Source organism: Acipenser ruthenus, chromosome 4 (genome assembly GCF_902713425.1).
Source record: "Acipenser ruthenus chromosome 4, fAciRut3.2 maternal haplotype, whole genome shotgun sequence".
Classification (NCBI taxonomy): Eukaryota; Metazoa; Chordata; class Actinopteri; order Acipenseriformes; family Acipenseridae; genus Acipenser; species Acipenser ruthenus.
The window spans coordinates 102,792,688-102,819,714 of record NC_081192.1 but is presented as its reverse complement, the minus strand read 5'-3'; the positions used below and the strand labels follow the sequence as shown (position 1 = coordinate 102,819,714).

The following is a 27,027-nucleotide window of genomic DNA, read 5'->3' as shown; positions in this document are numbered from 1 at the left end:
ATGCTGAAAAAGTACTGAAAGTTATTTCATGTCATCCAGGAAGAATAGGAAACAGCACAGTTAGGTCTATTACCTTACAAGTATTGTTATAGCTTTCATGGAACAGATACTGGCTCTTTAAAAACAAAAGTAAATTCAGACTATTTCACTTTCACGGCTTTATGCTTTTTTTTTTTTTATACAGATCACACTGCCATGCTGTGGAGCATTGAAACGGGAAAGTGCCTTCTTAAATATGTGGGTCATGCTGGGTCAGGTAAGAGGTTAATATAACAACTTCAGATTTCTGTGTTGTTTGTTTTTTATATATATAATATATTCTAAATGTCAGTATCTACTATTGGTTAATTCCTGTCTGGGGTTGTGTAGCATTTCAATACATTTGCCTTGTATGAAGTTGACATTCAAAAGCAGACTATGCTGGCAGGGATGGAAGTTACAGGTACTCAGAAGAAAGGAAGGTAGATTTGTGAACGGGATACACGATTAGATCAGATACTGCTTGTCCAAGTGTCAGTTAATGTATTTAATAAAGAGCATTTTGTACAGTCCTACATCACAGTGTCTGAAGTGACTGTGTTATAACTTTATGAAAGTGACTGGAATGCAAACAGTATCTGTTTCCCTTGTTGTTGGAAGCTATTTTCTGACTTCAAAAGCCTTCTGATTGACAGGTACAGCAGCAACTGGAAAGTGCTCTGGGGCTAGCCTAGAGCATCTTCTGTAACTTGTTTCTAAATCTTTAATAATGCTGGGCGTGCTGTTCAGTTAAAGGTTTATTATAGCTGAAAGGAAAAGTGGAAATCAGATTAGTTTCAGGCTATGAGTTTTATCTTTAAGACCGGTAGAAGAACTTAGTAGCTCCAGGTGTGAAGAACTGCAAAGATATGTTTGTGTTTTTTCTTGCTGTGGGCGATGGCTGGTCTGCTTGGTGTTCATGAAATAAATAGACTTTTTTACTCCTGTACATTTAATAATAATAATAATAATAATAATAATAATAATAATAATAATAATAATAATAATAATAATAATAATTTATGTTTTTGTTTACAGTAAATTCAATTAAATTTCATCCAACGGAGCAAGTAGCTCTCACAGGTAATGACCTTCAATACCTTTTAAAGCATGTGTCAATGGAAAATGTGAGAGCACATCATATTTGAACAGCTTTGATAAGAATTTACAGCATAAATAATAATGTGATGGTTCAGTTTTCTATTTGAACATTGCAGCAGTTTTGTGAGAAATAGCATGCTTTGTGACAACTTAACAAATTAAACCTAATACATTACTTACAAAAAAAAAAAGGTGTTAAGCCAACATTTGTGAGACTATATATTGTGTAGCAGTGATAATCTCTTGAAAAAAAGACATTTACACAGTTCAGTAGTTATTTTAGTCAGTGTGGCACATTCTTATCACTTGCTTAGTTGTATTATGCCACCTAATTAAAGCTCAGTTTTCTCACTCGAGGCATGAATCTGTATCATTTACATTTGCTTTAATTAATTTTCATGATGGTTTTGTGAAATGGTTGTTCGCACTATATATCGCCACATTTATAATCTTGTAACAAGCCGTACATGTTTGTACCTAATTAAAAATGTGAAATGTTTTGATGAGTAAACATTCATTTGTTAGGTAAACTCAATTTGTCAGTCCATCTGCATTTATACCAACAGCATCTGGAGACCAGACGGCTCACATCTGGAGGTTTATGGTGCAACTGCCCGCCCCACAGCCAACAGCAGACACCAGTGTAAGTCAAGACAAGCTGTACACTTTAACAGTAAACTGTGGTTTGTACATTGTAAGCCTTGGTTTAGATATAGTAATTTTACAAGTTTTAGATTACTAGTATTAAGATCTCCTGCTGTTTAGATTATTAAGTTGGCTCTGGCATTTCTTTGAATTATCTTGGCACAAAGTAAATAGAACAAGCAAACAAACAACCACATTTACCCAATTTGACATCAATTCCAGAAGGAAAAACAGGGGTGAAAAAGACTTACAAGTAAGTCCCATGCTTGTCATGGAAAAATAATTGCAATTTAACAAAACAGAGAACATAGTTTGTTTTGTTTTTACAGCAGGTGTCTGTAGATGACGAAATCGACTTTTCTGATAAAGATGAAGCTGATTGTGACGGGGATGGCTCCAGCGAGTGTCCGACTATCAGAGTTCCTTCGACTACGCTGAAGAGTCACCAGGGCGTGGTCATAGCCGCTGATTGGCTGGTCGGAGGAAAGCAGGTGGTCACAGCTTCGTGGGACAGGGCAGCTAATCTGTATGATGTGGAAACATCCGAGCTTGTCCATTCACTTACAGGTATGGTTAAAAGAGTCAACAACAGTTGGTTACTAGTATATCCAAGTTTGCATTGTCACACAGTTTTTGTTTTCTGTGTGACAATGCATCTCGTCGTGGTGTATAATTTGAGAATTGTAAAAATAATCTATTAATTTATGAACCAGCCTTTTTTTGTTTTGTTTTATCTTGGATTTGAATTGGTTAATATGCAGTATCTCAGACACAATCCAAGTTGAAGAGATTTAAGAGTATATTAAAGGGTACTTATACCCAAAAATAACAAAGCTCTCTTTGTGCTCCGCACATCCAATAAATGCTTCTTGCTGCACCGATTTGGTCAACAAGTCGCACGTTTAGCAATGCTTTCAATTTCTTTGTCCACTTTCTTGGTCAAGTAACACTTGAGGGAGCTGACATATTGGAGCCTTTCAGGCAGCGACGTGATGTCAAGTCGTTGATTTCCCTAATAGGCCAAAAATTGCGCGCATGGGTTTATGGGATACAGCGGTGAAAACCCATAGCGGGCGACATGGCGGAGTGCAAAGCTTTCAGGTGCTTCAATAATAAGAGTAAAAATAAGATGAAAAAGTTATTTCGTGTGCCAATGCCTATTAATTCAGAACGGGCGATCATAGCAAAAAAAATGACTACATAATCTGAGAACGGGGCATACACTGAAAACCTTTCCATTCGGTCAAAATTCATTCGTGTGTGAGGACCACATTGAACCTGAATGCTTTGAAAGGAACATGCAGGCAGAGCTTCTGGGGTAGGAATGCAAGACGAGGCTAAAACCCGATGCGATGCCAACAATATTTGCCGACAACAAGAAACAATGTCACAAAGCAAAGGCCGGCATCATCGTTTAGCACGACAAAATCATCAAAAGGTAGGTCATTGTATATAACTTAATTATATTCATTAACAATAAGGAATAAACTACATCAAAGTGGGCAAGATAAATGACGAGACCGAAGCCTGAGATACTAGTGTTACAGGCTGTTTATTGCACACTTGAGGTACTTTATTTATTATCAGTTGTAGCCATTTACAAAAACTTGAAAAAGTAGAACACTTGCATGAATTGTAGAAAAAAAGAGAAGTATTCTGCTTTCTCTTTATTCTCATTTTCCAGTTTGGAAAATGTTATGCTTCAGTTTGTCACTGGTTTCGCGTATGTGTGTAGTGGCTTGCATGCTGTTTTATCTGTTCTCACTCCTGTCTAGAAATGATAATTTTCTTTCTGCTTCAATTTTACTCTGGCTGGAGTGATATCGCTCGTTGGTATCTGTTGTACTGAAACAAGTGGTTGTGATTTGTAATTTTTTATCGATTACAATTACTGTATTTTTAGGTTGAAACTGCCTGTTTGTGTGTTTCCTCCTTTCTCGTTCCAAACGGTACCTCTCCCTGTCTCTTACAGTTTCAGGATAATAAACCTTATAATCTTAGTAAATGGCTACTACTGATGATGATGATGATGATGATAACAATAATAACTGTGTCTCGACCAGTTAGAGTACAGAGTGCTTTGTTCTGTGTAGGCTATGTACCTTGAAGTACAAATCTAGAGTGATTTTACTTTAAATGTACATGGTGTGGAGGTTTTGTATAAAAATAATTGACACCTAGACAAAAGTTATTGCAGAAGTGCTTCCATAAAACACATTTACTACAAGTGCACCAAGTGTTGGGAGCCTTCTTGGTTCGGTTTTCTCGGATTAGGCTGGTTGCAGACTCGTCCTCTTATCCTCGTCTGAATATTCACTATCGCTGCCTGACAAAGTTAACCTGGGGCAGTCGGTCCTCAACGGTTCATATAAGTATCCTTCTATTTGACTTCATCCATAATAAGCTATCAGTGTTCAGAAATAGGGAAATCAGCAACCCAACGTCATATCCTGTGTGCTGTGCGAGAGCCCCAATGCATAGAAGCTTAACGTTGTTTTAATGCTTTTATATCGTGAACTGGACGAGCAAGGGCTTTTAATTGTGTCAGAAGTTTTCAGCCACATGTTTTCGATTGATTCTATATTCACTACCCCTACAGGTACCCCTTAAGGGTTAAAAAATCCCTGCAATCTTTGAGAAACACATTTCTTTACCTTTGCTGTGTCCTATGTTGTCTGTGTCACGACAGTATATGTTTTCAACATATTCACGCTTGTTTTGATTTTTTATTTACACACCACGGCTCATAAATCTGCTGGAAATACATTTCTCAACTTTTACTTGGGAACGTTCACCAGGAGAAAGTGGATTTGTCTTTGGAGTGTCCGAGCTTATCCAGCTCATGCTCCCTCCTGCAACGCTGCTCTGGTTCTGTTCCCACAAGAGCCATTAATTCAATCCGAGCATCAGCATTGCTGCCAGAGGTATGGTAATATCTCTGGAGGGTTATAGAATGGGTCTTAATGAGCATCATATGAATAATTACTGTAGGCACAGAAATAGGGCAGTGTTCCAGGGGGTAGCATCGTCTGAATACACTATGATTGTGATACAAATTGTGTAAGGAATTGCAGTACAGAAAGTGTTCGTGATTCCATTATCTCAAATAAATGTAACTAACACATACAGTGTGTGCTGACGGAGTGTTCATGCTGCAATCATGCAATTTACAAACAAACCAGTAGATGACATTAGACACTTTTAAGAGGGGAGTAACAAATGTGTCGTCGTTCTTGTTTTTTTAGGTCACGATCAGGAGTTAACCCATTGCTGTACTCATCCCACACAGCGTCTTGTGGTCACTTCATCTCGTGACACCACCTTCCGTCTCTGGGATTTTAGAGACCCTTCCATACACTCTGTGAATGTCTTTCAGGGTCACACTGAGTAAGTGATTGGTATTTTACTGTATAGTTATATTTCTATCTATCTTTTTTTTTTTAAATCTAGATGGCTTTTCAAGCAAGACTGCCAAAAGTAATTACCTTTCGCCATTGCCAGAAACGTGCTTGTTGTTTGCTGAGCTGATACTGAATTCTGAGGATAAAAATATTAGATTTGTCACACTCCCCCCTTTTTATTTTTTACATACAGGTGTATCTAGAGATGCTTATCCAATTGAAATGAAACTCCAATTTTGTATTTACACCTGGGTTGATGGTATTTGTTGTGTGTTTTGTAGGTAATATTTAGTAACAAGCAACATTTGTTTGTACAGTATGTAGTGTTTTAATAGGTTATTAAATAAAATGGTAAGGTGCTACATGTACGCAAGTGTTATTTACAGTAAGTCCAGGAATAAGAGTGGAATGAAAAAGGGTTAACAGTTATCCATAAGCATTTCAATTTCATTGAACTTGCAGTGTAATTTAAATGTGCTGTGTGTGTATATATAGGGCTTCTGTTTTTATTCATTTAAATTTTCGGTGATTTTATTTTTAGCTATTTTTTAGTTTGATGTAAATCTGTTTTTTTGGTGCTTTTGCTTTTAATATACTATGAATTGTTTTCGGTAAAGGTCTTTTCACACCAAGCGCATCACGTCAAAAAACATCGGCTTCCAGATTATTTTGACTCCGTGAAGTTGTTTTCATACCAAAGCGTTAATCAATCTGAAGCCTTGTCACTGAACTCAACATTTCCCTTAAAGTACAGAATTATATTTTTGTGTTTTTCAGCACAAAGTACTGTAATATAAATACTATCTCATGAAAACTAAATAATAAAGTTCTGTGTCTTTTGCAGAAAATAAATTAATTACAAATAGGAATGTTATGAATATTTCGTGTACATACATTTGGTTAGCCAGCTGTCAAGGGTGTAAAGCAGTCTTTCTTTACTGTGCTTCTTCACTGTTGAAAGTTAAGTTCCTTCCCATTTGACACAGCCATACACACACAACAATGACTTCATTGTATAATGAATTATAAAACTGTTTGAACACTTGCTTTGTTCCTGCAATCGGCTGTTGAAATTCTGAACAGATCGTATGTTACTGTAAACTCCGCATGTGCTCTTCATGTACACACAGAGCTTCCTTGTGCACACTTACATTTCATTTCTTGAAACTTTTTTTTTCACACAATGCAGTGTACCCAAGTAGTCTGTTGAAAATAAATACTCACTTTCTCAAAAACTAAATATCGCTAAACAACATACTTCAGACTACTGTTTTTAGACATATTTTTTATTTCCCGCAAACTAGATAAATGAGAGATTGATCTGTTTTCTAGTATTTTTTTTCTGATCCCCTGTTTCTTGGACACACACATATATATATGTGTGTTAAATAAATACATTTACGCTGGACGTGCACAGAGAAATAGGAACACAGTCTATTCCAGACGCGTCTGATTTATGCGACGCGGCCAGTGTGAACGCCTCTGTACAGTATTCTATAAACAATGTTACGCAGGACGCTGACGCTTTGACACAACGTGCTTGGTGTGATAGATACAAGTCAGGAAGGAGGGACATTGCCCAGCTGCACTGGGAAAGGTAGTTTGTTTTAGTTTTTTTGTATTTAGGCTTTTTTTTTTTATGGGAAAGCGGTACACTGATTTCATTTTTTGTGTGGGGGAGGGGGGGGCTTATCGGTTTTATCGGTTAAAACCGAAAATCAGAAGCTCTACATATATAGAATTCTAAATGTGCAACATCAATTGATAGTTATAATATTATTGTTCATTTCTCTCTCTTCTACATTGTGAATCACAATGTTCCAGTATATACACAGCTGTATCACAAGATGGCAGTGCAGTCCTTTACTTTCTGAAAACCTTGCTCCTGACTCGACAGCATGACTTACACATGTTCTCCTCGTGAATGACAGTATCATACATCTCTTTAGAAAGTAGGGCTCTTAGCAGCACAATATATTTGTTACAATGTTATTATTTATTACTGCCTTCCGTATTTACTGCTTAATATTCATGTAGCTTCTTCATTTTTCATCCTGTGTTTAGAACATTAATCCCTTGGTCATTTCTAATTCTTGCTCATTGCTAATTCTGCTATTTTTTTTTTTATCTCTGGGTAGGCCTATTTTGCTCTGGCACCAACAGGCAGACAGCATTTCAGAAAGTTTATTGTTCTGTAACAGCAAAAGTTTTTACACTCAGGAATCCATTGTGGATAAAGAGAACTGCAGGGTTTTAATTACATTCCAAGTCTCTTTTAGCACATGGACTTGAGCACTGAAATCTTCCGATCGTAAGCACCTGTCAAGTTTGTTGCAAATTCCTTGCAGACAGTTCTCCATGTATTTCTTGTGACTCTGCACAGCCACATGCTATCCCTTATATGCAGAACATTGCCCCCACATATGAGCACGGGTTCTAACCTGGCTGATCACCACACTGGTCAGCATTGTATGACTGTCAAATAGAGATGAAAAAAACATGAATGCTGCTATACTGCCTGTATTTTACTGTATTTAATAGAGATACATTAACAAGCAAAGCTCCTAGGACACAAAATAATTACAGTTTTAGTGATTGTCTGTTGATAGTCTGAGGACTAAGTGATCTCCTATAATAGCAGGACAATAAAAACACTTTTAAACATTAGAAGGCTCATTCTATACATTAATACAAAAAAGACAACAAACAATATCTGAGCTGGTTAATGAATATCCACAGGAGCTCAAGTAATTTTCTAATGTGATTATTCAGTGGGTTTAAAGGACATATTTCAGTATATATTCATAGATAGAGACTGGTAACAATGATCATAATTGCTTTAATAAGTGATCAGCAGGGATACTAGTTTTCTTCAATAATAATAATTAAAAAAAAATATCCAGTTTAAAAAAAAAAAAATAAAATCTGCGTTATTCCGCAATTAAAATAAAAGGCTAAAATCGAGTTCCCCCGTCACCTTATAAGATATGCAAACAGTTCTATGGAATAACAGTTAACACAAGAAGTATTTATTGGTACACTTTTAAATTCTAAGGAAGTTACAAGCTCACCAGTGCCGTCAATCAGTAATATAAACAAACTTACCATTTTACTTTAAACATTACAAATACTTCTGTATACAGTGCCGAGAAAAAGTTTGTGAACCCCAATGATAATTATGAAAATTCCATAGTTTTACCATGATAGCCTTCTTGAATCAAAACCAGTCTTTTCTTAAATATCCAATAAGGTTTATATTAACTAATTCCATGTCTTTTGAAACACAATGATGTATGAATTAGACAAACAATGAGTAATTAAGATTCAGGGTATGTGAAAAAGTAAGTGAACCCCTGGTTTTATCAGCTCAATTAAGGGGATAATTAGAATCGGGTGTTTTAAATAATTAGGTAGATCTTCAGGGGTGAGTTTGGGAGGCCCCACCCTATATAAAGATCAGAAACTTTGTGAGTTTGGTCTTCACTATACAGGTGTGTGGAAACACGTCATGCCACGATCAAAAGAAATCTCTGAGGACCTCAGAAAAACAGTTATTGATGCTCATCAGTAGAAAGGGTTACAAAACCATTTCTAAGGATTTGGGGCTACACCAGTCAAACACTGCATTCGTACAGAAGAACCTCATCCCAGCCGTCAAGCATGGTGGTGGGAGTGTGATGGTTTGGGGCTGCTTTGCTGCCTCAGGACCTGGATGGCTTGCCATCATTGACACAACCATGAATTCTGCATTGTATCAGAAGATTCTAGAGGAGAATGTCAGGCCATCCATCCGTGAGCTGACGCTGAACCGAAAGTGGGTCATTCAGCAAGACAATGATCCTAAACATACAAGCAGATCTACAAAAGAATGGCTGCAGAAGAAGAAATTCTGCATTTTAGAATGGCCTAGTCAAAGTCCGGACCTAAACCCCATCGAAATGCTGTGGCAGGACCTGAAGCGAGCTGTCCATGCAAGGAAGCCCTCAAATGCCACCGAGTTGAAGCAGTTCTGTAAGGAGGAATGGGCCAAGGTTCCTCAAAACCGATGTGAGAGACTGACCAACAGTTACAGGAAATGCTTAGTTGAAGACATTGCTGCTCAAGGGGGTGCCACCAGTTACTGAATCTAAAGGTTCACATACATTTCACACATGGATATTGAATGTTGAATCATTTGTGGATAAATAAATGTTGAAAAAGTATCATGTTTTTGTGTCATTTGTTTAATCAGGTTATCTTTATCTATTATTAGGACTTAGATTAAGATCTAATAACATTTTAGGTTTGAAATATGTGAAAATCCTAAGGGGTTCACAAACTTTTTCTCGGCACTGTATATGATAAGTGTATTGATTTGATTATCAAACAAACAAAAAAGCCTGAAGTATAAAACTAAAAATTCTCAGACAACATAGAAAATCTGTATTTTTCCGCGTTATTCTCAGCAAACGGATTCCTAGGATCCCTGGTGATCTGTTGGACGCTAAGATGTTTTTTTAATAAGATTTCTAGCCATACTCACCTTTTGATATTAAACGACTGATATTTTTCTTTCTTTAATTTTTGTTGTTGTTCAAAACTCACATTGTTTCCTCTCTTTTCTGTTGCAGTATTTTCAAATAAAGAATAACTTGCATAGTCACCACAAAACATACTTTTATGACGTACAGATGGCATTTATCATGTTTTGAAGTTTTAATTTTAGATTTATAATTCTGAATTATATTACATATATTATAGATCAATCATAATAATAATAAAAAAAGAAAAGATAATTAAACAGTTGTGTTGACTATATCTACCTCAGTTAGCTGGCATACTAGTAATCATAAATGTTTCCAGTGTTTCAGAAGAATGGTGCCGGTAATGTCACAGTGTCTTTGTAGTCTGATCCTTTTCAGTGATCTAAAAACAGTGTAGTTGGAGACGTTTGGTTAAAAAGAAAAAAAGAAGCTCCAGCTTTTATTTTGCTTGTAATTATATTTTGTAGTTAGAATTAGCATTGCTGTCTCCTACTGTAGAATTTACCAGTGTGCTTCTTAATAATTGTGAAGTATTTACATTTTACTCAAAGGAAAATGTAGCCTTTTTCAAAATAAACCTGATTTACTGGTGCAATAAACACATGTATTCTGTTTTAATCTTTTCATCTGAAGTTGGGGAGTGTTAGTCCCAATTCTGTGTCACTGACCATGCTGATAGAGATAGTGGTTACCCTTTAGAATTAGAAGCTGGTGTCACTTTCCATGCTGATGGAGATAGTGGTTCCCCCTAGAATTAGAAGCTGGTGTCACGTTCCATGCTGATGGAGATAGTGGTTACCCTCTAGAATTAGAAAAGAAAGCAATTTCCACAGCGTCTTTACTACCAGTTATGAAGCTGGCCGAATGCTTGGATACCTGTTCGTGGAAGCTTGCAGCAAACTCTCCAACAGCTTTTCACCAAAGTACTTTAATCTTAGAAAACATATATATTACTTTAATCTTAAACCTTCTTTGAGGAAAAAAAGTATAAATGCAGATTAACAAAAGCCAATAAACTCACACTGTAAATATCTTGTTAGAATATTGATATGTTTAAAATGGTCTAATTAAACACAACATGTAGAACACAGTACATTTCTTTGATAGAGGGTGTGTAAGTGTACAATTGTTGAAGTAAGTTTCCTTATTATATGGTATGAGAATTTAACATGCAACATCACCTTTACAAGCTTTCAATGTTTTCCTTGTAAATGGGGGGACATTTCAGCTTTTTTAATTCTTCTCTTAGCAATTTTTGTTTTGTTTTATGCAAACCAGTTTTGTGTCTCTGAGGAGCTAGGGAGCCAGATGTTAGTTCTAACGAGGAGTGCTAGCATTCGAGTATTTCTGTTGATTGAGACCCTCTGAGGGAGCATAGTGTTCCCGATCAGCCAGTGGTGTGTGGTAAGAACGTACCATGCTGTCAGCTTCAAGTGTATGCTTGGCTGCTCTGTACGACAAGATAAATGAGCGCTGCTGGGGTTTGGCAGATACTGAAGTCTTTCTTGGGAATAGTGGTATTGCACCATACCTCCCTCTTGAGATCTCTACTATTACACCCATGCTGAATACATTTTTTCCGGTCCTGTGTGTTTGTCAAGTTTGTGAGCTGTTTGACATATAATGAGTTATAGGGCCAGTGCTTTCTGGAAATAGAAGTAGTCAAATTAAGCATTTTGAAAAAAAAAGGAAAATACATAATTTGAAGAATTAAGCAAAGGTCAGACACAGTATGTAGATCAATTTCTTAAAGATTAATTTAGGAAACACACTGTGTTGACTTCCTATGCATTCTTCCTGGTATGGACTGTTCTGCAGCACATGTGTGCAAAACCAGATCCTTGCAATTATAGAGCACATGCAGAATAAAAGGAAAAAAGCATTAAGGTCGTGTAGCTATAGAAGACCTTAAGATTCCTGGTTTGCGGACTGGCATAACTTCCTTTTCTACTACAGACAAGCCAATTAACACAGAGCAAGGCTTTGATCTATATTACTGTACACTGCCCAACCCTTTACCTCCCTGGAAGCTATGTCTATTTCCCTGTTAACTGCTTATACATTAATGAACACAACAAATCCACTTGATAAACTTCCTGCTAACTGTCATCTTGAGGGGCTTTTGTAAATCACGCAGCACTTTGCAGACTTCCTCTCCACTGAATATGAAAGATAAGCCAGCTGTGTCAGAACTTGACTGTTCTCATTAGTCTTTAAATTATTGAGATAGGAATTCTTGTATTTTTTTTGTTGTTGTTGTTTAAGCCTGCACATTGCCTCAGCAAAGCGCTACCTACTGATTGTGCTAAGTGATGTGCTTTGGAAAAGCAGTGGCAAGTACATTACTTTCAATGCATCATTTCAGCTGTCTAATGGCACATGACTCAAATGTGTTTTGTCTTTGCTTTGTTTTGATCATGGAGATATGATTAGCAAACATATTAAACCTAGAGGGAAAACTGGGGAATTGCTGACACAAAATGCTCCTTTACAAAATGCAAGTACAATTAAGGCTATGCATTACCTAATACAAAACAACCTTTTTGAAGTTTATCTTGTTACATGAGCATGTTGTACCTCTTACCAGGCTTCATTTGGTACCGATTGGGCTGCTCAAAATAAAACCATTCTTGCAATATTTTGAGATATACAGGTAGTGAACAAAAAGATGGAAACACCAATGTAAAGTCACTTAGTAGGGCGTTGGGCCACTATGTTAGCCCGCTCTGTGGAGTTCGCGGCGGACCGTTTATGATGAAACTGTCTGCTCGCGCCCCAGGTTGAAATTTGCAGTCAATTGATCTGCAGTGGATCGCCTGTTCTGCCTTGCACTTCGAATTAATGCACGGATATCACGATCCTGGAGTATGCGCTTTCGCTCACTGTTGCCCTTTGCTTTTTTTTTTCTTTTTTTTTTTTATAAATTTAGTCATTGCCAATTTTTATTTATTGTTTTCTCCCAATTTGGAATGGCCGACCGCTTTTCTTCACACTGCGGACTCACCATGCAGCCACCCAAGAGCTACAGCAGCTCTCGGGCAGCTTACAGGCAAGCCCGCAGGCGCACGGCCAGACTACAGGGGTCGCTGGTGCACGGTGAGCCGAGGACACCCTGGCCGACCTAAATCCTCCCTCCCCCCGGGCGACGCTTGGCCAATTGTGCGCCGCCCCCTGGGAGCTCCCGTCCACGGTCGGCTGTGGAATAGCCTGGACTCAAACCAGCGACGTCCAGGCTATAGAGCGCATCCTGCACTCCACTTGGAGCGCCTTTACCGGATGCGCCACTCGAGACCCCCTGTTGCCCTTTGCTGATGATGTCTTTTCCTCAGAGCTCCATGCCGACATCACCTTAGACACCGTTCCTTGTGAAACATCAGCAAGTTGAGCTGTCTTGGTCACTGAAGCTCCTGCCAAACGCGTCCCAACAATCACCCCTCTTTCAAAGTCACTGAGGTCTCCTCTTGCAGCCATGCTAGCCATAATTATAGGCAACCAGGCCTGTCCAGCATTTTTATACATGACCCTAAACATGCTGGGATGTTATTTGCTTAATTAACGCATGAGCCACACCTGTGTGGAAGCCCTTGCTTTCAGTTTACTTGGTGTCCCTCATTTATCCAGGTGTTTCCATTTTTTTTGTTCAATACCTGTATATCTGTCTTTAACACATCAGTTCAGCGGTTGATTCAAATCATTTTTAAAGGAATTGGCACAATGTGCTGACTTCAAGCAGGATACACTGAATGTGTGTTTGTGTGGATGGGATTCCTGCATTCTGAACAGCAGCTGTGTAGACTCACTCCCTACCACACTGGCTCTGCTTTACTTTCTTTTGTTCTTGTACTTTGAGTAGTTTTATGTATTGCAGCCTGTTATTTATGCAAGTTTAATTACAAAAGGAAAATAACTAACCCAATCCATTTTATTCTGCCTGTCCTTTTGCTTTTTAAACGGTAACACCTCCCCCCCACCTATTTCACTATTCAAGCTCTTCCATTGCCCCTCACCGGTGTCCAAGTGCATGTATACCCTCAGAACAGCACTAGGAGATCAGTGAGAGGCCTGTGCCAGGTATGGTCAGCCACACTATTTCTTGAAGGGTTTGAATAAGGCGACTGGTATTTTTAGATGGCTACCTGGGGACCGCTGATGTGACAAAATATATATATATTTTAGCTCAAAGAGCCAGCTGCCCAACGTTTCGATATGTTGTACATATCTTTCTCAAGGGAGCCTGTGTTTGAATCAAAACATTGGAGGTATTTATAGGTTTTTGACAGCATGACAACTACTTGTTATTGTTTACATTCAAATCCATGATTTATTCTTACATGATGTAATGGTGTTCTATATATTGTGACATCATTTTTACTTCTATCTTTGAATCTGTATTAATTCTAATTAACACTACTTTATATAAACTTATATTTTTATTATATCATGCAATGCTGGCTCTGAGGATCAGTCTAGATTTGGCCTCCCCAGCGCATCAGCATGCACAACTTTTGAATGAATTTTGTTTATTTATTTAAATGTTATATATTTATTGAAGTGAATTAGTTCATTCTTTTCTGTTGAGTCCCGCTGGCATAATCGTGTTCAGTCTATTTATCCATTTACTTTCTTTTATTCTTCTGTATGTCGCATTGTCTAATTTGAGCTGTTCTAATACTACAAACTTTACATCATTTATGTCATGTCCCTGACTGGTGAAGTGCTGTACTATTGGTTGATTCATTTTTTTATTTCTAATTAATGAAAGGTGGTTCTGAATTATTTTATATAAAGTAGTTCCAGTCTCTCCAACATATTTGATTTCATCACATTTTTCACAGGCTATTCCATAAACAACATTGCTATTTTTACAGTAGGTATTAGTTTTTAGTGGATATGTGGTGTTCTTACGTTTAATTATATTTTTACTTTTGTCTATGTATTTACACACTTTACATTTACTGGTGCACATGTTCGTAGAACCTATTTTGTCAATTATTCTTTTTATGTTTACTGTGAACTAAAATATCACCTAAATTGGCTTCTCTTGTGAATGCTACAACTAGGGCCTTAAGAAATACTTTTTAAATTTTTTTTTAATTATGTAGAATCCGCAAGTGTTTCCAAATTATCTTAGAAATATTGGGCAAAAGTTTAGAGTGAGTCATTACTAATGGGACTCTTTTGACCTTTTTATCTCTATTTTTATAATCTAGTAGATCATCTCTTTTTAGTTTATCCACTTTTCTTAACTCCATCTCTATAATTCTTTCTTTGTATCCTCTTTTTTTTAGATTTGTTTTTAATACATTTCTTTGTTTTGCATAGTCACTTTCTTTAGAGCATATTCTTCGTATTCTTATTCCTAGACCCTTTGGGATTGCCCTTTTGGTGTGTATCGGATGTGCAGAGGACATGTGTAAATACTGGTGCATGTCAGTAGGTTTACAGAAGAGGTCAGTCTCAATTGAACCTTCTTCAAGTTTTACTATGGTATCTAAAAATTATATTTCTTTCCTTGTCCATCGAAGGTCCACCTTAATATTACTGTGTATTTCATTTGCCATTTTATGAAACTGGAAAAGAGACTCTTCTCCATGTGTCCAAACCCCAAAAATATCATCTACAAACCGAATGTATTCTAAAGGTTCTCTTTCCGATTTTCCTAGTAATTGTTCTTCCCATTTCCCTATGTATGTACTGGCAAAATGCATTCCTAATTTAGATCCTATTGCTGTACCATCGTTTTGTTTGTAATTCTTATCAACAAATGTAAAATAACTGTTTTCTAAAACTATGCTGATCATGTTCAGTACCTCTGCTGTAGGTATTGATTGATCTAGTCTATATATATATATATATATATATATATATATATATAATTTTTTTTTTTTTCTTTTCTACTGAAACCTGACCTCATGTCCTCTTATACTGCCATATAGTGTAAACCATTGTGAAATAATCAAAGGAAAAACTATTTAGACCACGGTAATACTAAATGGGCAGTACCTGTCAGCTCAGGACATTTATACAGTGGAGCTGCTGATCCAGTTTTATTACACTTCGGAGACCAGCTCCCCTTGCCCTAATGAGCTTCGACCTTGCTTGTCAGTGGGCTCCGGGGAATAGAACATTTAAAAATATCTTCTAACTTATAATGGGTCAGATTTTTAATCAAGCTTTTGATCTAATAGCTTTCCTTGTGTTCCCTGGTGGCGACCTACAATGTCAAAAAATGATTTCACGGTGATGCATTGGACCTCAAACCGTGCAACTTGGCTTTGCTGTGATATGAAGCACAGTAAGCAGGCCTGCACCAGTAACGCAGTGGAGTTTAGCCCTAATTAAACCTTAATATAATGTCAATTTGAATTAAGAGGGCTAGCATGAAGAGGCCCTGCTGGCCAGGATGGTGCTAATCTTAATCAGCAGCCTGAACAGAACATGACATCAACTTCTTTTTTAGTAGCACAAAAATGACAGGAACGAGTGACATTATAAATTAGAAATATTTAACTCCATTAAATGAATGGCCGTGACCTCAGCTATCTCGAAGTACTGTGAAGAAATGCGGTTTGTGTTTGAGAGACGACGACTATATATTTTTTGTAAATCACAATTTATATATCACTTACATCCTAGAGAACTGCTTTTCCAATTGAGACAAGCCTTTTAAACAATTGTTTTATATGTATGTATGTATGTATGTATGTATGTATGTACAGTACTGTGCAAAAGTTTTAGGTAGGTGTGAAAAAATGCTGTAAAGTAAGAATGCTTTCAAAAATAGACATGTTAATAGTTTATATTTATCAATTAACAAAATGCAAAGTGAGTGAACAGAAGAAAAGTCTACATCAAATCAATATTTGGTGTGACCACCCTTTGCCTTCAAAACAGCATCAATTCTTCTAGGTACACTTGCACACAGTTTTTGAAGGAACTCGGCAGGTAGGTTGGCCCAAACATCTTGGAGAACGAACCACAGTTCTTCTGTGGATTTAGGCAGCCTCAGTTGCTTCTCTCTCTTCATGTAATCCCAGACAGACTCGATGATGTTGAGATCAGGGCTCTATGGGGGCTATACCATCACTTCCAGGACTCCTTGTTCTTCTTTACGCTGAAGATAGTTCTTAATGACTTTCGCTGTATGTTTGGGGTCGTTGTCATGCTGCAGAATAAATTTGGGGCCAATCAGATGCCTCCCTGATGGTATTGCATGATGGAGAAGTATCTGCCTGTACTTCTCAGCATTGAGGAGACCATTAATTCTGACCAAATCCCCAACTCCATTTGCAGAAATGCAGCCCCAAACTTGCAAGGAACCTCCACCACGCTTCACTGTTGCCTGCAGACACTCATTCGTGTACTGCTCTCCAGCCCTTCGGCGAACAAACTGCCTTCTGCTACAGCCATATATTTCAAATTTTGACTCATCAGTCCAGAGCACCTGCTGCCATTTTTCTGCACCCCAGTTCCTGTGTTTTCGTGCATAGTTGAGTCGCTTGGCCTTGTTTCCACGTCGGAGGTATGGCTTTTTGGCCGCAAGTCTTCCATGAAGGCCACTTCTGACCAGACTTCTCCGGACAGTAGATGGGTGTACCAGGGTCCCACTGTTTTCTGCCAATTCTGAGCTGATGGCACTGCTAGACATCTTCCGATTGCGAAGGGAAGTAAGCATGATGTGTCTTTCACCTGCTGCAGTAAGTTTCCTTGGCCGACCACTGCGTCTACGGTCCTCAACGTTGCCCGTTTCTTTGTGCTTCTTCAAAGGAGCTTGGACAGGAGGACTTCCGGTGGCTTCCACCCAAGATGGCGGCTTAGTTTGAGAGCTCCCACACTCATCGCCCGATTTATTAAAAATATACTTATTTCAGTGAAGGGCACGTTTTGCTACTAGCATTACACAATGGAGACACCAGAGAAAAGGGATTTGTCAGCCATGGACCCGAATACCCCTTCCCCAACTATGAAAGCCAAGAGTAAAAAAGCCAGAAAGCAGCTACTTACCTTTGAGTGCGCAGCACAGAAAGCAACTGAGCCCAGCCGCGAGGATCCACGGGGTCAGACGCTGCCCTGGCTAACAGAGTCACAGCTTCATTCGCTGAGAGATTTTATTGTGGAATGCATCAGGGAGTGTTTAAAAAGCGAAATCACTGCTGAGATTAAAACGGTTTGTACCGAAATTAAGTCCATCCAGTCTCTGCTGCAGCAAACCGAGGAGAAGATTTCCGTTACTTTCTCCACTGTTGACAAGCAAAATAAGCGTGTAGATGTTCTCCAGGCTGCCCAGCGCCAAAACCGGGCTAGCATTAAAGAATCTGAAATGGAGATTGCCTTGCTTAAATCTCGACTGGCTGAGTTAGAGGATAGAAACCGCCGATCCAATTTGCGGATCGTGGGCTTGCCAGAGGGTACCGAGGGGGGGGGGGTACCGAGGGGGGGGACCCTATTGACTTCCTGCAAAAATCCCTACCAATGTGGCTGCCATCTTTGACCGGGCCTATTGAAATTGAGAGGGCCCATCGCATCTATGATGGATCTAGCGCTTGCAGAGACAGGCCTCGCACCTTCATTTTTAAATTACTTTGCTACACTGATCGGCAGCTCATTCTTAGGGCTGCCAGAAATGTAGCTACACCACCCCGGCTAGACGGAAGCTCTCTACTTTTCTTCCCTGATTACTCCGCCTTTACTGCCCAGTGAAGAAAATGTTTCGCCCCGGTTCAGAAATCTCTCAGGCAGCTTGGAGTCCAGAACTTCTTGTTATACCCGGCAAAACTGAAGGTCATTCACAACGGCCAACCCAGTATGTCTGACTCGGCGAAAGAAGCGGAAAGATTCGTCTTGGGATTATCTAATACTCAATCTATGGACTAAATCTGCCGCATTATTTCAAACACCAGAAATGTGCTCTGGACTGATGAGTCAAAATTTGAAATATATGGCTGTAGCAGAAGGCAGTTTGTTCGCCGAAGGGTTGGAGAGCAGTACACGAATGAGTGTCTGCAGGCAACAGTGAAGCATGGTGGAGGTTCCTTGCAAGTTTGGGGCTGCATTTCTGCAAATGGAGTTGGGGATTTGGTCAGAATTAATGGTCTCCTCAATGCTGAGAAGTACAGGCAGATACTTATCCATCATGCAATACCATCAGGGAGGCATCTGATTGGCCCCAAATTTATTCTGCAGCATGACAACGACCCCAAACATACAGCGAAAGTCATTAAGAACTATCTTCAGCGTAAAGAAGAACAAGGAGTCCTGGAAGTGATGGTATATCCCCCATAGAGCCCTGATCTCAACATCATCGAGTCTGTCTGGGATTACATGAAGAGAGAGAAGCAACTGAGGCTGCCTAAATCCACAGAAGAACTGTGGTTCGTTCTCCAAGATGTTTGGGCCAACCTACCTGCCGAGTTCCTTCAAAAACTGTGTGCAAGTGTACCTAGAAGAATTGATGCTGTTTTGAAGGCAAAGGGTGGTCACACCAAATATGGATTTGATTTAGATTTTTCTTCTATTCACTCACTTTGCATTTAGTTAATTGATAAATATAATCTATTAGCATGTCTATTTTTGAAAGCATTCTTACTTTACAGCATTTTTTCACACCTGCCTAAAACTTTTGCACAGTACTGTATGTATGTATGTATATGTATGTATGTGCGATATATAAAACCAGGACTGTAACATGTTTTTCTGTTTTTGCTCGTTTTAGCACTGTTACATCAGCCGTTTTCACTGTGGGGGATAATGTGGTTTCTGGCAGCGATGATCGTACTGTAAAGGTTTGGGATTTGAAGAACATGAGATCTCCAATAGCAACCATCCGTACCGACTCCGCGGTGAACAGGTACATTGCCATGTTTATAGCCGAGCTGTGCACCTCCTTGACTCAGATCATTATTATTATTAATTTACTTTCCAGTAACACATGGAAATGTTGTCTTTTTGTTTACCAAAAAGAAATGCATGGATCCTGCATTATCTTCTTCTTCTTCTTCTTCTTCTTCTTCTTCTTCTTCTTCTTCTTCTTCTTCTTCTTCTTCTTCTTCTTCTTCTTCTTCTTCTTCTTCTTCTTCTTCTTCTTCTTCTTCTTCTTCTTCTTCTTCTTCTTCTTCTTCTTCTTCTTCTTCTTCTTCTTCTTCTTCTTCTTCTTCTTCTTCTTCTTCTTCTTCTTCTTCTTCTTCTTCTTCTTCTTCTTCTTCTTCTTCTTCTTCTTCTTCTTCTTCTTCTTCTTCTTGACTTACAGTCGTAAACAAAAATACATTTCAGGAATCTCAGTACAAGTAATAATACAATTAAGAGCAAGATAAAAATACAATGACTTTGGTTCTAGCAAGTACAAGTATATGACAAAATACGATTCAATAACGGAGCAGATAACAGTGTCAGTGATAGTTACATCAGGATATAATTAAATACAAAATACTACAGATTTTATAGTAATACAATGCATGTATTAGATTTGGTGAAGGCTGTTGTAACTTGTCAAATGGCTAACATTTTATATACTTAACCTAACGCAGTAAATATTTTCTCTTCCACACAGGATTAGTGTATCTGTGAGCCAAAGAATAATTGCTCTTCCACATGACAATCGTCAGGTCAGACTGTTTGATATGGCAGGAGTCCGGTTAGCTCGCCTTCCTCGCAGCAACAGACAGGTAAGACATCTGCCAGGAACATATGTCTTCCCATTGATGCCAAAAAGGAAAATGCATAAGAGTCTCAAATATTTTTGAAATTATGATCTGTAGGTTTTAGCTGTTATGCCTGCATCCTCTAGGGTCTCTTCATTTTTCCTAAATAGCATCCTCAGAAAAACCAGATAGATAAAATCTAGTTTAGACACTTAATATTTCCGATTCTTGGGGCATTATAAAAGATGACTGAAAAGAAAGAGTTCTGTCAAAAAAAAAATGTGTAAGGTCCCTCGCCAGAAAATCAACCCAAAATGATGCATTTCCGCTTCATGTTTTGTTTTTCTTTTTCATGGTTTTGTTATAAATGTCAGTTTTGAGATGTACAAAATAAGACTTGCCACTAAAAGCCTTTATTTTTTTTTATTCAAAATGGGTTTTGAATAGTTTATTGAAAAGCAATTGAAACAGGACCAGCAATAATGTGTCATTACAGTCACCACTTTGTTTGAATTAGGATTTGCAAATGCTTTATACTCTGAATCACTCAAGTGCTAAAGAAAGTGAAAATACGCAGTATGTGCAGATCACTGTACTGGTAATACAATTAACTAGATGAAAACTGTTAAATATTTACATTTAGCATGTAGAGATTAACATTTTTATTACAATTATCTGTGCGTATTTTGAAGTAGTGCAATGGAGGCAGACCGGGATAGAATAGTTGAACTGTATAACACAAGCAAGAAGCTACTTAGAAAATGTACTTGTCAAATATAATCACTTGGGGGAATTTAACAAATAGTTATAGCTTTGTTTAATTTGTGCCAAACTACTGTGAAGAAATTCAGTCATTGGGATGAGTACACTGTAGTTGTCCAGTTTGGTTTAGCTGGTCCAGTGAGAAATGTATACCTGCTGTTTACATATCCACATGCGAGTACAATGAGCACATCTTTATCCCCTTGAAGGGTCACCGTCGAATGGTGTGCTGTTCAGCCTGGAGTGAAGACAATCCCATCTGCAACTTGTTCACCTGCGGGTTCGACCGGCAAGCCATTGGATGGAATATCAACATCCCTGCCCTGCTGCAGGACAAATAAGGGTTAGAACCGCTCTCAAGTCATGAAGTGTTACCCACTGAAGTGTTTGTGCTGAGCTTGGATCAATGTGAAACTTTCTCCAGGGAGAAAGTCTTGTGTATGTGTTGTATTTGCACCTGTGTGCACCCTGCATGGAATGTATATAAAACGTGGGAGTGTTTTGGTTTTAAACTACCCTATATGCCAATATTTCAGTATATGAGCTCTTGTGTATTTTTCTATTTTGTTTTGGTCATTAGAAAAACTTTAGTCTGGTAAATGTTAAATTGCACATAAGTTATTATAAAAGCTTCAGCAGAAAAAGAAACAAAAAAGTAACAGCCTTCTGACACTCTTATGGTTCAGATGTGAAATGTGTTAGTCGTAAAGGTTAGAGTCAGTTTTGTTACCTAGACGTTACACATCTGCTTTATTCTTCTTGCCTTGTATATTTAAAGATATAAACCATACATGGCTGAATGTTGAAATATTAATATAAACTTCACGAGTGTACAATTCCACTGTGTACTGTTTGGGATTGGCATACAGTAGTGTAATGCAGGTGAAAGGTTGTCATCTAGGCTTGTGAACAGCTGTATGTAAAGGATCTTAAGAAAGAGAGTTACTGATGAACTTTTTATTTTTAACTGCATTTATACAGAATTTTACAGGACCTTGTTTTAACCCTATTTTGTAGATCTGTGCCACCATCGTTTTATGAACTGGGAGGGGAAGGGGGGTAGTTTGTTTTAGCTTCAGGAATGAACTGACAGTTTTCAGAATTTGGAGAAATAAGTATTTAAGGGTAAAAAATAGCCCAATAGATTGTAAACTGTTGTACTTTTCTGTGTGTAGAGTATGAGTGCAGATGGTTGAACACAGTAACTGTTTATACACTAAGTAGTGTGATTATTGTATAAAACTAGTATATAGAACATTTTGGGCACACTTTAAGTACCTTAAAAACATTTTTGGCTTACTGCCTCACTTTAAGTATTAAACATTTACAAACATTTGAAACCTAAATATTGAGCCACACCTAGGAGACACAGGTTAGGATCTTAAAACATTGATTTTTATATGCTGTAAACTCTGAACATCTTGCTTGTAGTTTTGAGGCACATCACTATTTGCCCTTGAATGTAACAGATACAAATCAACCAGGCCCTTCTGTGCATGTTATTTGTTAAAGCAGTGCTTGCTGATTTGATCAGCTGTTGTTTGACAAGGGATCCAGGAACGTGTTCGCTTCTTACAAGCTGAGATTATCTATTTGTCAGTGTGTTAGTCAGTATTTTACAAAATGTTCAGGTTCCTTTTTTTTTTTTTTTTTTTTTTTTGCAGTTTATGTTTTCCTTTCCACTCTAAATATCATAACTGTATTCACATTTAATTAAAATGTAGGTGATTTGTGTTTTTCTAAATCTTTGTATTGTTCATTGTTTTTTATAGATACATTACTGTCTTTCATTTCTCAGACTTGAAAACAACTCTGCTTGCAAACCTAGTAAAGGTGACCCTTTTATTGTTTTGCAGATTTAAATTAACGCTACAAAGTAACATGCCCTGTTTCATCACTAAGTGACACAAAGATACTTGACATTTTATTTCAAAATCCAATTAAAAAAGCTTTCTAAACTTGTTTCTGCATGGAACTTGCATTTTCTTTTCTTTTTGCCTTTTAACCCAGCCTAAAGGAGAAGTTGTTAATAAGCATTAGAACACGTGTTTAAAGGTCAATGCAGAGTCAGCGGATCGTTTTGTTCTCTGTGTAACTCCTGCGACACAAGCTCAATATAATCGCTGGGTATTAAAAATAGAGAACTGCCAATTTTGCAGTTGTCAAAAACACATAGAAAACGGAGAACCTGGTGCAGGTGGAAATTGCACAGACAATAGCTGAGTACTTTCAAATAAACTGTGTCGTTTGATCTGCAATACAAACAGTAATTTAGCTTGACAGTGATAATAGTAGTGTATGAAGAACATGAGCTTGTAAATCCTAATAAAATATGGTGATTTTGTTTAATTCATTCAGTTGTCTTGTCTTGGTCTGGTGTACACAACTATAAAACTGCCAACCAGTATGTAGGTGTTGCGATGAACTCCACAACCCCATATCAACAAAATGAAAAGCATACTGATTTCGTACAACACACTGATATCTTTTTTAAAATATCCAATGTTTAAAAAACAAACACAAAAAATATATATATAAAAATGAATTGGACCAGGTACAGTCCCGCACCCTACGCTTGTTATACCATAATTCAAGGTAACAGGCTTTTTAATAAAAAGCAAAATGCACAATTTCTAGTAATTTAAAAATCAAAATTTCATTTCAGTATTTATTCATGACAAAAGTGTTGCTTTTTTCCGATCAGTCCGAAGCATTTCTATTGGATTGAGATCTGGCGATTGCGAAGGCCATTCCAGAACTTTTATCTTTGTTTTCTTCAAGAATTCCAGAGCTCTTGGCAGTATGCTTTGGGTCGTTGTCATGTTGTAAGATAAACTGTCTGCCAATCAGTCTACGAGCAGATTGTATCATTGTACTTGGTAGAATGTTTTGATACATGCCTGCATTCATTCAATCTTCAATCACGTGAATGTCTCGTCTCTGTAGGTACAAGGTTTTCTTCATTGAAAGCTGTCCCCTCTTTTTTTTTTTTTCTCCAAACATACTGTGGTCTCTTTGTCTCATTGGTCCAGACAGTTTTGTTGAATTCTTGAGATTCCTGAATTTTCTTTAAACGTGGTTTACAGCGAGGTCTACGTACATACAACTATTTTGTGTTCAGGTGCCTTTGTACAGTTCTTTCTAAATCTCAAAGTCCTTGGATGTTAATCATGGATTTCTGTTAGCCATTCTGGCGATTCTGCGCTATCTGTAATTTTCTTTGGGTGTCCACTTCTTTCAAGCGTTTCAGTTGAATTATGTTCTGTGTTATTTCTTGATTATTGCTCCAATCGTGGGTTTTGGTATTCCATATGTCTGATGCTGTTCTGTAGCCATTTTCTTCGTTGTAGTTTAGTTTGTTTTATGAATGCTGTTATCAAATGTGAATCCAACTCCTTTGTTAAACTACCAGAAATGGTGTGTTTTGGTCTTTGTCATATTAATTAGTGGCTAATGTTCTCTAAACGCTTGTGTTTAATATGTTTTCTTGAATTGTTTTATATTAAGTGTAGGATGCCAATACTTTTGTCTGTGACTGTACTGTAGGTGTCTGAATAATTGATAGACCTGAACACTGTTTAGTTTAGTTTTTGTGCTATTACTGATGTCTATACCATTCAATATAAATGACATAATTATTATACTTGGTCTCATTTCACCTTGAGTGTGGCATTCCTATTCTAAATAAGTGTAACACCCAAACTACACTGATAGTCTTTTAATTCAGGTTGGTTTTCACTGACATATGAACATGCAGTCATGTTCCGTGTTCACCTCACCCATTGAAGCTCTTATTTCCTCATTTAACTTCCCCCATCATTTCTTTGCTGACAACACCCAGATTTTCTTTGTGTTCCCCTCGTTTATTCCCAACCTTGCCGCCCGTATATCAGCTTGCTTGGTTGCTACCTAATCTTGTATGGCGCACCGATACCTCCTCATCAACCCATCAAAAACTGAAATCCTTCTATTCCCCTCTTTCCTCCAGCCTGCCCCACCATCTCATTCCCTCCCTTGTCCCTCATTCCAACCCTCTCTGCTTGTAACCTCGGCATCATCTTCGACTCCAACCTTTCCCTTTCTGACCATATCTCAGCCATAACATGCACTTGCTGTTTCCACCTATTCAACATCCACAAAATACGCCCATTCATTTCCTTTTCTGCTACTAAACTTCTGGTCCACTCTCTCATTTTCACCCGCCTCGACTACTGTAACTCACTCCACCTTGGCCTCCCCTCCTACGCCTTTACACCATTACAACAAATTCAAAATGCCTCTGCCTGTATCATATTCAACCTCCCCCGCTCCTCCCACACCTCCCTTCTCCTCCTCCAGCTTCACTGGCTCCCTGTCTATTATCGCTTGATTGTTCCGTTTTGTTTAAATTTGTAAAGCGCCTTGGTTAAAGGTGCTATAAAAATGTAAGTAAATAAATAAATAAATAAATAAATAACATGCCTGTGACATTAATGACAAATTGAATAAAGTAAGTAAATTTAAAATATAATGAAGAAGAACAAAAACATGACAAGTTTCTGGGAGGTGTGTGTAATTCTTTATGTCTGTGACTCTTATCCCAGGACATTTGATCCAATAATTACTGGTACAGATTAACAGTAAGTAGGCAGTAATGTTCACAGTTTATCAGTCAGGTTTTTAACTCCTTTGTGGCCAGTTTATATCTGAAAAAACAGGATAATTGATCCCAGTGAGCCGCACTGAAGGGCTTGTGGGTGAATTCTGATTCATGAGTGTCACTACATCAGTGCAGTCATTACGACAGTCTGAAACCTCAAGACAAATGAGCCATTCCCTGCTGATATCAATTAGTTTGAAAAGTATCCCTGCTTGGAGCACAAGATACTGTACACAATAGACTAATATGGGATTGTCCTTTTTGATTTATATATTGGTATCAAAAATCAAGAAATCAGAGAAAATATTTATGTCCGTTTCATGCAGTGCTACAACCTTCATTTTATTAAGACGGATATTTAAACCAAGGGAGTGTATTCATCAACCGCGGGACAATTTCACCTGGAGAGTGAAATAGTCCCCACCCCTTCAAGAGCTTCTTTCCTGTCATTAACCAACCAGCTGCTTCCCTTATTGACTGACATGCTTTCAGCCAGTAACACGCTTTGACCCAGAAGGCACGGCAGAGGTGAAATGACCCAGGAAGTGCAACTGATTCTGAGAAACTGAAAAAAAAACAAACATTTTCAACCTAAAGTAGTACCAGATAATAATACATGCTTGCTATGCCATTTAAAACAGTGTTTCTTTCTGTATACATTGGAGTTGTTGTTGTTTAGTAATTATTCCTTAGTTGCATTTATTGGGCAGCAGTGTGGAGTAGTGGTTAGGGCTCTGAACTCTTGACCGGAGGGTCGTGGGTTCAATCCCTGGTGGATGACACTGCTGCTGTACCCTTGAGCAAGGTACTTTACCTAGATTGCTCCAGTAAAAACCTAACTGTATAACTGGGTAATTGTATGTAAAAATAATGTGTAAAAAAAGAATGTAATTGTATGTAAAAATAATGTGATATCTTGTAACAATTGTAAGTCGCCCTGGATAAGGGCGTCTGCTAAGAAAGAAATAATAATAATAATAATAATAATTATTATTATTATTATTATTTACTTGAAGACATTGACAATGACAGTGTTTATAACATACTGAAAAAAAATGGGAACATAACAGAAACCCCTTTATGTTGGATCATTGTGTTGCCTGTATAGCAGAGCTATCTGCAAGTTCTGGGTTGCAGGCTGCCATTTAGAGAGCTCAAATAAGCTGTGCCACATGACTTCATAGTAGTACTGTATTGGTTCAGGTTAGTTTTATGATATTCATGTGAAATTCATAACCTAGCATCCAGTAACTGCTAAAGATTAATGGAAGGATTCAATACAAAATTACAGCACTTGTGTT

At 37.9% G+C, this 27,027-nt stretch overlaps 1 protein-coding gene across 4 annotated transcripts in view; it reads left to right on the top strand.

Moving 5' to 3' along the window:
- LOC117400258 (WD repeat-containing protein 37) overlaps positions 1-23,440 on the top strand; it is a 43,750-nt gene extending 20,310 nt beyond the window's left edge. For 3 of the 4 annotated variants that reach the window (XM_033999909.3, XM_033999908.3, XM_059023285.1), the window contains 8 exons: positions 185-256; positions 1,057-1,101; positions 1,686-1,762; positions 2,094-2,331; positions 5,010-5,151; positions 19,401-19,535; positions 20,235-20,349; positions 21,297-23,440. In XM_033999909.3, coding sequence (XP_033855800.1) covers positions 185-256; positions 1,057-1,101; positions 1,686-1,762; positions 2,094-2,331; positions 5,010-5,151; positions 19,401-19,535; positions 20,235-20,349; positions 21,297-21,428 — 956 coding nt within the window. In that variant the 3' untranslated portion in view covers positions 21,429-23,440. The remainder of the gene's footprint in view (positions 1-184; positions 257-1,056; positions 1,102-1,685; positions 1,763-2,093; positions 2,332-5,009; positions 5,152-19,400; positions 19,536-20,234; positions 20,350-21,296) is intronic. The other variant, XM_033999910.3, reaches the window with a different exon arrangement.
- Positions 23,441-27,027: the final 3,587 nt, after the last annotated feature.